This window comes from Oryctolagus cuniculus, chromosome 17 (genome assembly GCF_964237555.1).
Source record: "Oryctolagus cuniculus chromosome 17, mOryCun1.1, whole genome shotgun sequence".
Lineage (NCBI taxonomy): Eukaryota > Metazoa > Chordata > Mammalia > Lagomorpha > Leporidae > Oryctolagus > Oryctolagus cuniculus.
The window spans coordinates 24,684,255-24,696,768 of NC_091448.1; the positions used below are offsets into that span (position 1 = coordinate 24,684,255).

The window sequence follows — 12,514 nt, forward strand, 5'->3', positions numbered from 1 at the left end:
GTATACAGAGTGCATAATGAGTCGACCGAAGCAGGCGGCTGAAGAGGAGGATTCAACCCCACAAGGGCCACGTTAACAGAATGATGATTGAATGGGTGGACGCAAAGCAATTTCAAACAGTTTGCCAAAGGAAAGCCTCATTTTTCCTTTTTGTTTTTTGCACAGTATCTTCTTTCTGACTCTTCATTTCCTCAGCGATCTGATAATCATGAAATTCTAAATACAGTGTCATCTTTCTTGCAACAATGCAATGAGCAGGAAGCTCCCGCCAGCAATGCAGGGGTTTCCCGAAGCTGCTGCTGCTTACTTCCTGAGTGCCGACCCCAGGACCCACACAGAAGGTTCTTTGAGCACAAGGAAGCCTCTCCACCCCACAGCAAGCACAGCTTCTGTGTGTGCGCTGGTGTGTGCATGCTTGTGAAAGCAGGTCCAGGAAGTCATGTGCAGCTGACCATAATGAGTTAACCATCATTTATCTTTTATTTATCGATATAAGGTGGAAATTTAGATTTTTCCCAATGTTGTAGTACAAATATAGGAAAGAGGAATTCCTCCTCATGAATATCTGTCTATGCAGAAGCAGTGAGATTGTTTTTGCATCCTTCTCACGGATTTAGACCAATAGAGCCACTGTACACACACTCACGCACACACACACATTTTCTCTACAATATAATTTAAAATAATCCCACCTTTATTCTTCATGCTATCCTTACAGAAATCCATAACATGAAGGCAAACTTGTGCAAATGAAAAATTCTATGGGTTACAAATTAAGCCACCAGGTACAAAACTAAGCCTAAATGTATCTACTAATGAAGTTAACATTACACAGAAGTTTGCTCTCAAAATCCCTTTAGCCTATCAAAAATTATAGATATTCCCACTTTTGCAAAAAAGCTCCCATCTTCTGCATTGTTTGCTTCAATTATTCAGGGCAACCCAGGCTGATAATTACACAGTCCCCAGTTGCTGAGTAAAAGTGATGCTTAATTAGCCAGCAGGAAAGATCGATTAAGATCCAGCAGGGCGTCTCGTGAGGGTCTCTCATTCCTGGAGGGAATGGATTCTGCCTGTGCCCTTCCAAAGGATAAAATTCTCTGCTTCTAAGGCATTTCCATAAGGCTTTTAAAGTAGATGCAAAGAACAGTCAGCCACGCAAGTTCAATTCCAACCACAATCCTGTAGTTGCTCTTCTTTAAGTCCTCAGCTGAATTATCCTGAATCACACTGCACCAGGATGAAAAGGCTCACGCAGCACCTACTTATCCCCGAACTCTTGCTCAATTGCCACGTTTTAAGCAAGAGGTGGTAAAGAAATACCCTGTAAAGGAAACTTGCGATTTCTTCTCTCCCTGGGCAAGTATATATCACATTCTAAAAAGCACAAATTAGGTCAGGGCCTTATACACAAAAAACTTAATGAGCATGATATTCCAACCCAGTCCAGTACTAAAATGTTCCAATATGGTCAAAGAATCAATTGGTAAGTCTAGGAGGTCTTATGTTAGGGAAAGAGATGTGGAAGTAAAATCAGCACCAAAGAATCATAATGAAAAAGATCTCATACTACCTAACACCATCCCATGAGTAATTTGGACAAGCACAGTGCCTAGCTTTCACCATTCTTTTTCTTAAATATAAAATCATCCAATAAAAGCCAACATAAAACTTCAAAGCTAAAAGCAGAATAATTAATTTAAGGTGACGATTATCAAAACATTTTTACTTTTGTAAACTAACTATGCTTGCCTGCCTCCAATTCAGTAAATATTAGTTAAATTTCTACCAGGTATAAAGAATCAAGGTAGGCATGCCTCACCTTGATGATTCACAGGGTACTGAGTATACACAGTGGTAAAGCTTAAGGGGGATGAGGAGAGTAGCCAGTTTATACAAACCTAGTTCTGATTTGCTGGAAGCCCCGTAGGATATGGTCTCTGTGGTCCCTCGCCACAGCACTGAGGTTCTCATTCCGCAAACCTTCTGCCAGGAAATCTTCAGTATCTAAAAGAAAAGCAAAGTTGGTCAACAGAAAAGAAGAGGTAGTAAGGGCAAAAGAGGAAAATCCAAAGGAGTAAGAAACTGATACTAGGGGCTGGCACTGTGGTGCAGTGGACTAAGTAAGCCCTGGCCTGAAGCACCTGTATCCCATATGGGCTCTGGTTTGAGTCCTGATTGTTCCAGCTCCCTGCTAATGCGCCTGGGAAAGCAGCGGAGGATGGCCCAAGTTCCTGGGTCTCTGCACCCACGTGGGAGACCTGGAAAAAGCATCCTGTCCTAGCCCCAGATATTGTGGCCATTTGGTGAATGAAACAGCAGATGGAAGATCTCTCTCCCTCTGTGTCTCTCCTTCTGTCTCTCTGCAACTCTGCCTTCCAAATAAATAAATAAATCTTAAAAAATAAAAAAGAAATGGATATTGTTCTCTTTAAAAACTATAGTTGCACGGCCGGCGCCGCGGCTCACTAGGCTAATCCTCCGCCTAGCGGCGCCGGCACACCGGGTTCTAGTCCCGGTCGGGGCGCCGGATTCTGTCCCGGTTGTCCCTCTTCCAGGCCAGCCCTCTGCTGTGGCCAGGGAGTGCAGTGGAGGATGGCCCAGGTGCTTGGGCCCTGCACCCCATGGGAGACCAGGAAAAGCACCTGGCTCCTGGCTCCTGCCATTGGATCAGCGCGGTTCGCCGGCCGCATCGCACCGGCCGTGGCGGCCATTGGAGGGTGAACCAACGGCAAAGGAAGACCTTTCTCTCTGTCTGTCTCTCACTGTCCACTCTGCCTGTCAAAAAAAAAAAAATTAAAAATAAATTAAAAAAACTATAGTTGCACAAAAATATAAATGTATTTAATGCCACAGAATTGAACACTTTTTTTTTTTTTTGACAGAGTGGACAGTGAGAGAGAAAGACAGAAAGGTCTTCCTGTTCCGTTGGTTCACCTCCCAATGGCCGCTGTGCGGCCGGCGCACCGCGCTGATCCAAAGCCAGGAGCCAGGTGCTTCTCCTGGTCTCCCACGCGGGTGCAGGGCCCAAGGACTTGGGCCATTCTCCACTGCACTCCCTGGCCACAGCAGAGAGCTGGACTGGAAGAGGAGCAACCGGGACAGAATCCGGCGCCCCGACCGGGATTAGAACCTGGTGTGCCGGCGCCGCTAGGCGGAGGATTAGCCTAGTGAGCCGCGGCGCCAGCCCAGAAGTGTACACTTAATAGTTAAGATGGTGAATTTTATATTATGTAGATTTTATCAGAATAAAAGAATAACTAAACTATATATCTACCAGTGACATGTTCTAATAACCCAAGACCTTCTGAATTTAGAAAGCTATGCATGTCATAACCATAAGAAATAACCATTTTTTAAACCATTCTAAAGAAAAATTTACATATTAATTATCACTGATAGCAGAAGATACACTGTCAACCTCATGGACACATAAATATTACAAATAAGCTACAGAAGGTCACAGGCCAATAGAAGCCAGAAAGAAATACCAATAAATAGAGCTGGAATAAGAAACAGAGCTGAATGCAAACTCAAGAACAAAAAGGGCAGGCATTCAAAGAAGCAGCATTAATTAGCAGATACATCATCAATGAAAATGACAATGCAGCCAAGTGAAGGAACTCAGATGGAAAAGAAAAATGTGTCCAAGATAAGGAAACTGCAATTAATGTGAACATACTTTATAAAATAGAGACATGATGGAAATACATAGCACAAAACAAATCATCTGCTGAAGGAAGAAACTGAGGGTTCTACCAATTTTCAAAGACAAAAGTACACTGAAGATAATTACGACTGCCAGAAATACTAGCTGCACACTTTATTCTGCATAAAAGGTTTACCATCATCATATAAATAACATGGTTAAAATGTTCCACCTACAAAAATTCTACTTGTAAGTAAAACTGTATCAATACATACTATCAAGACAATGTTATAAATTTAAAGAGTTGGGCTACACAGCACTCCTGAAAAAACTGCTTTCCATTCACACCATTTAACAAACCAAAAAATAAAAATCCTAGATAGCCATTACTAGGACTTTTGATGGTGCACAAAGTACTGGATGTTGAAATTTTCAAAAGGGACCACCATCAACATCCAAACTCTGCATCTAGAGCATAACTCCTTTACTGAGTTCCTCCAGGGTCCTTTGACTTCTAAAGAATGAGGAAATGGGAAGCTGAACTAAAAAGCAAAAAATAAATGGCTTTCAAGATTCAACTAATGTAATACATCACATTCATTGATAAAGGGCAAAACCACATTCTCATCTTAATAGATACAGAAAAAGCACTTAATAAAATTCAACAATGCTTCATGATTAAAAATAAAAAACAAACACCCAGCAAACTAGGAATAGAAGAAAGTTTTCTCAGACTAATGGAAAGCATTTACAAAAATCCCACAATATCATCATATTTACAGGTGAAAGATTGTGCATCCCTCTTATTCCTAAGATCAGAAACAAGACAAGGATCCTGCCTTTAGTACCAATTAGTGATGCTAGCCAAGGCAATTAGGAAAGAAAATGAAATTTAAAAGCATCCAGATTAGAAAGGTAAAACAAACTATTTGCAGACGACATGATATTTTATATGGAAAACCCTGGGGAATCCACTAAAAAACTGCTAGAACTAAAAATAAAAAGAACTCAGCAAGTTTGCAGGCCAGAAGATCCATGCACAAAAATCAACTGTTATTTCTATGTAACAAAAAGCAAAGCTTTTAAAATTCCATTTAAGATAGCATTAAAAAGGATTTAAGAGCCTAAAAATAAATTAAACAAAAGAACAAAACTTAAACATTGAAAATGACAGAACATTGGTGAAAGAAATTAATGACAATCTAAATAAATAGATATCCTATGTTCATGGATCAGAAGACCTAATACTGTAAAGATGGTAATATTACCCAAATTTATCTAAAGATTCAATGCAATTCCTATCAAAATCCCAGCTGGTTTGGTTTGCACAATCTGACAAGGTGAGGCTAAAATTCATTTTTAAATTTGAGTAGCCAGAATACCCAAAATTTTTGAAACAGACCAAATTTGCACATTTTCTGATTTCAAACTTTACTACAAAGTTATGGCAATTAGATAATATGGAGGGGCTGGCAATGTGGTGTAGTAGCTTAAGCCTCCACCTGCCATGACAACATCCCATATGGGCACAGGTTCATGTCCTGGCTGCTCCACTTCTGATCCAGCTCTGCTAATGGCCTGGGAAAGCAGTGGAGTGGGATACCTGAATGAAGCTCCTGGCTCCTGGCTTTGGATTGGCCCAGCTCCAGCACTTGTGATCATTTGGGGAGTAAACCCGTGGATGGAAGACCTCTCTCTCTCTGCCTCTGTAACTCTGTCTCGCAAATAAATAAATAAATCTTAAAAAAATTGAATAGGCATCAAGATGAACATATGACAAAAGGAAAAAAAAAATGAGCATCTTAAAATAAACCTTCACGGCCAGCCCCGTGGCTCACTAGGCTAATCCTTCACCTGTGGCACCAGCACTCCAGGTTCTAGTCCCGGTTGCTCCTCTTCCAGTCCAGCCCTCTGCTATAGCCCAGGAAGGCAGTGGAGGATGGCCCAAGTGCTTGGGCCCTGCACCCGCATGGGAGACCAGGAGGAAGCACCTGGCTCCTGGCTTCGGATCAGCACAGCACACCAGCCATAGCAGCCATTTGGGAGGTGAACCAATGGAAGGAAGACTTTTCTCTCTGTCTTTCTCTCTCACTGTCTAACTCTGCCTGTCAAAAATAAATAATAAATAAACCTTCACATCTATGGTCAATTTTTGGCAAGTATGCCAAGACAACTCAACAAGGAACAGTTTCCCTCAACAAATAAATAAGTTGAACTCTGACCTTATACCATATACAAAAATGGGAAGCGAAGGCAGTTGGCCAAGCAGATAAGATACAAGTTAGCATGGCTGCATCCTGTATCAGAATGCCCGGGTTTGATTTCTAGCTCTAATTCCTGGCTATAGCTTCCTGCTAATGCAGATCTTGGGAGGCAGTGGTGATGGCTTAAATGACTGGTTCCTGTCACCCATGTGGGAGACCTGGATTAGGAATCCAGCTCCTGGCTTTGGTATTCCTGCCATTGCAGGAATTTAGGGAATGAACCAATAGATGGAAGTGTGTGTGCTTGTGTGCTTTCTCCCTCTCTGCTTCTCAAATTTTTATAGCTTTTAAAAAAATTAACTCAAAATGGATCAAATATCTAATAAAAGAGCTAAAGCTACAAAACTCTTAGAAGCAAGCATAATCTTTGCGACTCTCAATTATGCAATGGTTTCTTAGTTATGGTACTAAAAGAACAAGAAATGAAAGATTAAAAAAAAAAAAACACACACAGGTAATTTGGACCTGATTCAAATGAAAGACTATTGTGCTTCAAGGAATGTCATCAAGAAAGTAAAAAGATAGCCCATGGAGTAAGACAAAATTTTTGGAAATCATAAAGCTGATAACAGATTCGTATGTAGAATATATAAAGAAATCTTATTGTTCAGTAATGAAAAGACCCATACAAATTTTAAGTGAGCAAAAGAACTGAATAGACATTGTTCCAAAGAAGATGTATAAGTGGCCAACAAGCAGGTGAAAATACGCTCCGTATCACTATCAGGGAAAGGTACATCGACACCACGTGAGGTATCACGTCACATCCCGCAGGATGGCTGCAATCAAAACGCTGGAAAATGAACATGCAGAGTATGCAGAGGAACTGGAACCCTCATACACTGATGATGGGAATGTCAAATGGTGCAGCCACTTTGAAAAAGAGTCTTAAGTGACTGAATGGAGTGATAGCACACAAGCACGATCCAACAATTCCACTACTGGTTATATCTCCAAGAGAAGTAAAAACAGGTGCTCAAAAAAATAAAAAGTACACAAATGTTCACAGCATATTATTCTTTTTAAAAGATTTAATTATTGGCCGGCGCCGCGGCTCACTAGGCTAATCCTCCGCCTAGCGGCGCCGGCACACCGGGTTCTAGTCCTGGTTGGGGCGCCGGATTCTGTCCCGGTTGCCCCTCTTCCAGGCCAGCTCTCTGCTGTGGCCCGGGAGTGCAGTGGAGGATGGCCCAGGTGCTTGGGCCCTGCACCCCATGGGAGACCAGGAAAAGCACCTGGCTCCTGGTTCCTGCCATCGGATCAGCATCAGCGCGGTGCGCCGGCCGCAGCGTGCCGGCTGCGGCGGCCATTGGAGGGTGAACCAACGGCAAAAGGAAGACTGTTCTCTCTGTCTCTCTCTCTCACTGTCCACTCTGCCTGTCAAAAAAAAAAAAAAAAAAAGATTTAATTATTTACTTGAAAGGCAGAGTTCAGAGAGAGAGGGAGAGGGAGAGATCTTCCATTTGCGGGTTCATTCCCCGAATGGCTGGAACAGCTGGGACGGTCCACACAGAAGCCAGGAGCTGGAACTCCATCTGGGTCTCCCACACGGGTGTCAGGACCCAAGCACTTGGGTCATCATCTGCTGCTTTCCCAGGCCATTAGCGGGGAGCTGGATCAGAAGTGGAGCAGCTAAGACTTGTACCAGTGCCCATATGGGATGCCAACGCTGCAGGCATTAGCTTAATCCACTATGCCACAGTGCTGGCCTCAGATTTTATGACTACAATCAAATAAAACCAGAACTTAATACTAAAAACAGTCAACAGGGATCAACATTGTAGCACAGCAGGTTAAGCCACCACCTGAAACACAGGCATTCCATACGGGCGCTGGTTCAAGTCCTGCTGCTCCACGTCTGACCCAGCTCCCTGCTAATGTGTCTGAGAAAGCAGCAAAGATTGGCCCAAGTAATTGGAGCCCTCCCACCCATGGGGGAGACCCAGAAGAAGCTGCTGGGCCCAGAGCAGCCCAGGTGTTGGGGCCATTCAGGGAGTGAACCAGTAGATGGAAGATCTCTCTCTCTCTCTTCCTCTCTGTAACTCTGCCTTTCAAATAAATGAATCAATCATTATTTTAAAAAGAATAAACAAATCCCTCCATTTGAACTTTGAAAACATACACAGCAGCTACTTGCATCATGGGTCCAAGAGAAACTCAAAAATTCTAATCACTTCCTTTGTAGAAAATAATCTACACAAAATATTACAAGACATGTGGCCAGCATTGTACAGTGAGAAGTTCACATTTAAATCTTTCCATGTTAAACATGAAAGAACAAAAATAAATGCAACAACTACTGAACTTGAGAAATCAGAAGAGGGCAGTAGAAGGAGCCCCTGGAAAAGAGGAAGACGCAAACAATAAAGATGAAAGCGGAAATGAGTGAATCAGAGCAGTGGTTTCCCCACAGTGCTCTCTGGAGGCACAAGCCCCTGGCCAGGAAGGAGGAGAGTGGAAGGCGGAGGGAGGGGCCCTGGGAAGCTCCCTCCCTCCCCAGCCTCTCCCCTGCTTTAGTTACAGGCGCCTGACTTTCCTCCACTTTGTACAGGGATTTCACACAAGATCTTACATTTAAGAGTTCCATTGGCTTTTGGTTTTTACCACTAACTTCAAAACTAGGGGGAAAATGATAAATGCTAAAATAAGTGTAAGAGCCAGGATTTTTCAGAGGTGAGGGGGGAGACCCAATAAATTGATAAACCATTAGCAAATATAATCAAGGAAAAAGAAGACAAAGCACAATCGTACAAAAATAGGCAGAATAAAAGGGAGCACTAGTAGAAAAACAAAAAGACAATGAAATATGTGATTTTAATTTTCTGATTGTAATTTGAGTTCTGTGATGGTGGGTAAAGCTGCCGCCTGCATTGCCAGCATCCCATATGGGCACCAGTTTGAACCCTGGCTGCTCCACTTCCAATCCAGCTCTCTCCTATGGCTTGGGAAAGCAGTAGAAGATGGCCCAGGTACTTGGGTCTCTGCACCTGAGTGGGAGACCTGGAAGCTCCTGGCTTCAGGGTGGCCCAGCCCTGGCCATTGTAGCCATTTGGAGAGAGAACCATTGGATAGAAGATATCTCTCCCTGTCTCTCCCTCTGTAACTGTGCCTTTCCAAATAAATAAAATAAATCTTTAAAAAAAATTAAGACATAGACTTAGTTATCTTTGCCAGACTTAAAGATGGGGTATTACCAGGGACAGAGTTATTTCATAATGATAAGAAGGACAAGTCATGATGGAGATACAATCATAATAAACATGCATGCACATAATAAGTGAGTGTCAAAACACTTGGAGCAAACTCCAACAGCACTAAAGTGAGCAAAAGACATATCCATAATCATTCTGGGGATTCTGCCACCCTCTCTTAGAAACTAATGGAACAATTAGACAAAGAGTAAGGACACAGAGGACCCACACAGCACTATCACTCACTCAGACCTATTGACATTCACAGAACACTACATCCAATGGCAGCAAGAACACACGTTATGTTCAAAGGCACATGGAGTGTTCACCAAGACATACCATATTCTGATTCAAAAAATAAGTCTTTTTTAAATAAAGAGTTATTTATTTATTTGAAAGGCAAGGTTACAGAAAAAGAGAAGGAGGGACACAAAGAGAGATCTTCTGTCTGTTGGTTTATTTCCTAAATGGCCAGAACAGCCTAGGCTGGGTCACGTTGAAGCCAGGAACCAGGAGCTTCATCTGGGTCTCCCACATGGGCGGCAGGAACCCAAGCTTGGGCAATATTCTGCTGCTTTCTCAGGTGCATTAGCAGGGAGCTGTATCAGAAGTGGAACAACAGGGACGTGAACCAGCACCCATATGGGTGCTAGTGTCACAGCTGCCACTGCGCCACAGCGCCGGCCCCAAAAATAAGTCTTAATAAATGTCAAAAATAGAAAACCTTACAGAGTGTATTTTCTGACCACAAAGGAATTGAGTTAAAAATCAATAACAATAAGATAACTAAAAAGCCTCAACAATTTGAAGTAACATAGATCAAAGAAGAAATATTTTTCTCTGAACACACTGAATATTTCAAGCTGAATGATCATAAAATACAGCACAATTACACTGCCAATTTGAAAATCTTATGCTCCACACACACACTGATATATTGTACTGAATGTCATGAAAAGTACAAGTATTACATGTTAATAAAAAAATCAAAATTTGTAGCATGCAACTAAATCCACACTTAAAGGAAATACATAGCTTTAAATGCATATATTAGAGAAGGTGTTTTAAAAATTAATAATCTTTCACTTTAAGAACTTTAAAAAGAGGGACTGGCATTGTGGCGCAACACGTTAAGCTGCCACCTGTGACACTGGTGGCCTATATGTGTACCAGTTGGAGTCCCAGCTGCTCTACTTCCAATCCAGCTCCCTGCTAACGTGCCTGGGAAAGCAGCAGAAGATGGCTCTAGTGCCTGGGCCCCTGTTGTCCACATGGAAGTTCCAGATGGAGTTCCAGGCTTCTGGCTTCAGCTTGGCCCAACCCCAGATGTTGTGGTTATCTGGGGAGTGAACCAGCAGATGAAAGATATTCTCATTCATTCTCTCTCTCTCTCTCTCTCTTACTCTGCCTTTCAGATAAATAAATAAATCTTTAAAAAAAAAAAAACTTGAAAAAAACAGGCAAATTAAATTCCAAGTAGGAAAAGAAATAATACAAAAATCAATGAAGTACAAAACAGTAAAAAATATTGGTTGGTTCTTTTTAAAAAATAAATAAATAAGTTGATAAGCCCTAAAAGATTTATAAAAGGAAAACACAAACATACCACCACCACAACCAGTATTGGGAATAAAGAAGGAACATTATGAAAAATCCCACAAAATTTCAAAGAATAAGTGTACGCTGTCAACATATTTTTGCCAGTAAATTTGGCAATTTAGGTGAAAAAAATTGAAAAGCACAACTTAACAAAATGTACACAAAATGCAAGATCTGAATAGTTCTATGTCTATTAAAGAAACTGAATGTATAGCTTTAAAAAATTCTTTCTGGAAAAAAAATAAAGTGAGGCTCAGCTTTCCAACATTTAATGTAGGAATAGTACCAGTCATACACAGACTCAGGAAATAAAGTAGGGGAACACTTTCCAGTTTTTTTTTTTTTTTTTTTTTTGACAGGCAGAGTGGACAGTGAGAGAGAGACAGACAGAGAGAAAGAAAGGTCTTCCTTTGCCGTTGATTCACCCTCCAATGGCCGCTGTGGCCGGCACCGGCGCACCACGCTGATCCGAAGACAGGAGCCAGGTGCTCTTCCTGATCTCCCATGGGGTGCAGGGCCCAAGCACCTGGGCCATCCTCCACTGCACTTCCCTGGCCACAGCAGAGAGCTGTCCTGGAAGAGGGGCAACGAGGACAGAATCTGGCGCCCCGACCGAGACTAGAACCCGGTGTGCCGGCGCCACAAGGCGGAGGATTAGCCTAGTGAGCCGCGGTGCCGGCCTCCAGCTCATTCTATACAGCAGGTACTTCAAACGCCAAAACTTGATAAAGATACTTAAGGAAAGATAATTAGAGATCAATATACAAAACATGGGAGCCAGCACTGTGGCGCAGTAGGTTAACCCTCTGTCTGCCACACTGGCATCCCATATGGGCGCTAGATCGAGTTCCAGCTGCTCCACTTCTGATCCAGCTCCCTGCTATGGCCTGGGAAAGCAGTAGAAGATGGCCCAAGTCCTTGGGCCCCTGCATCCACATGGGAGACCTGGAAGAAACTCTTAGCTTCAGATCGGCCCAGCTCAGGTCATTGAGGCCATTTGGGGAGTAAACCCATGGATGGAAGACCTTTCTCTCTGTCTCTCCCTCTCACTGTCTGTAACTCTACCTCTCAAATAAATAAATCTTTTAAAATATATATACAATAAACTTGTCCTTCAATTTACAAGGCTGTACTACTCACGGTGAACCTGAGGTTGCCTGAGCAGCTTCCTTACCACTACTCACCCAGGAACACCAGAGACTCAACAAGGTTTCCCAGGGTATCACTATTTAATCAACTCAGCACTCTGTGGGTTTCCTGTTAGCTGATAAACCTTTTTGAAAGAAATCTTTTCTAATATAAACATCACATCATGTCACATCAGGATACTTTGCGCATTACACTTGAGGTAGATGCTAGTATCCCATTTTCTGGATGATAAATTGAAGTTAAGAAACTTTCTCCCAGGTTATACACTTAGCAACTGATGCAGCCAAAATACAAACCCAGTATTGGCTGCAGTGTCTGAGCTTTTAGTTACACTTCTGTTCTGCTACTCTCAGTATATTAATGCAGTAGCATAAACATTGGTAAATAAACTGTGGTGCATTCAAATTTGAACACCATACAACTACGAAAATAAGTAAACTGAAAAAAGAAAGAACAGAAATTTCTCAGTCTGTAGAAAACAAATACAAAAGTATTTTATCTTTTTCCTTCAGAAAAAAAGTGTAGATGCTCATTGTAGAGAATTTGGAAAACAAAGAAACTGGAATAGGGAACAAAATCAAAACTGTCCGACCACTCCTACTACTTCTTCAGTTTTTGTTCTATGCTAACACGAGTTTTCTTCCCTAAGATTGATTTGTTTG

General features: G+C 42.1%; 1 protein-coding gene across 3 annotated transcripts in view; it reads right to left on the reverse strand.

Moving 5' to 3' along the window:
* SKAP1 (src kinase associated phosphoprotein 1) overlaps positions 1-12,514 on the reverse strand; it is a 302,961-nt gene that overhangs the window by 266,475 nt on the left and 23,972 nt on the right. For all 3 annotated transcript variants that reach the window (XM_008271352.4, XM_070060822.1, XM_051825599.2), the window contains exon 2: positions 1,902-2,007. In XM_008271352.4, coding sequence (XP_008269574.1) covers positions 1,902-2,007 — 106 coding nt within the window. The remainder of the gene's footprint in view (positions 1-1,901; positions 2,008-12,514) is intronic.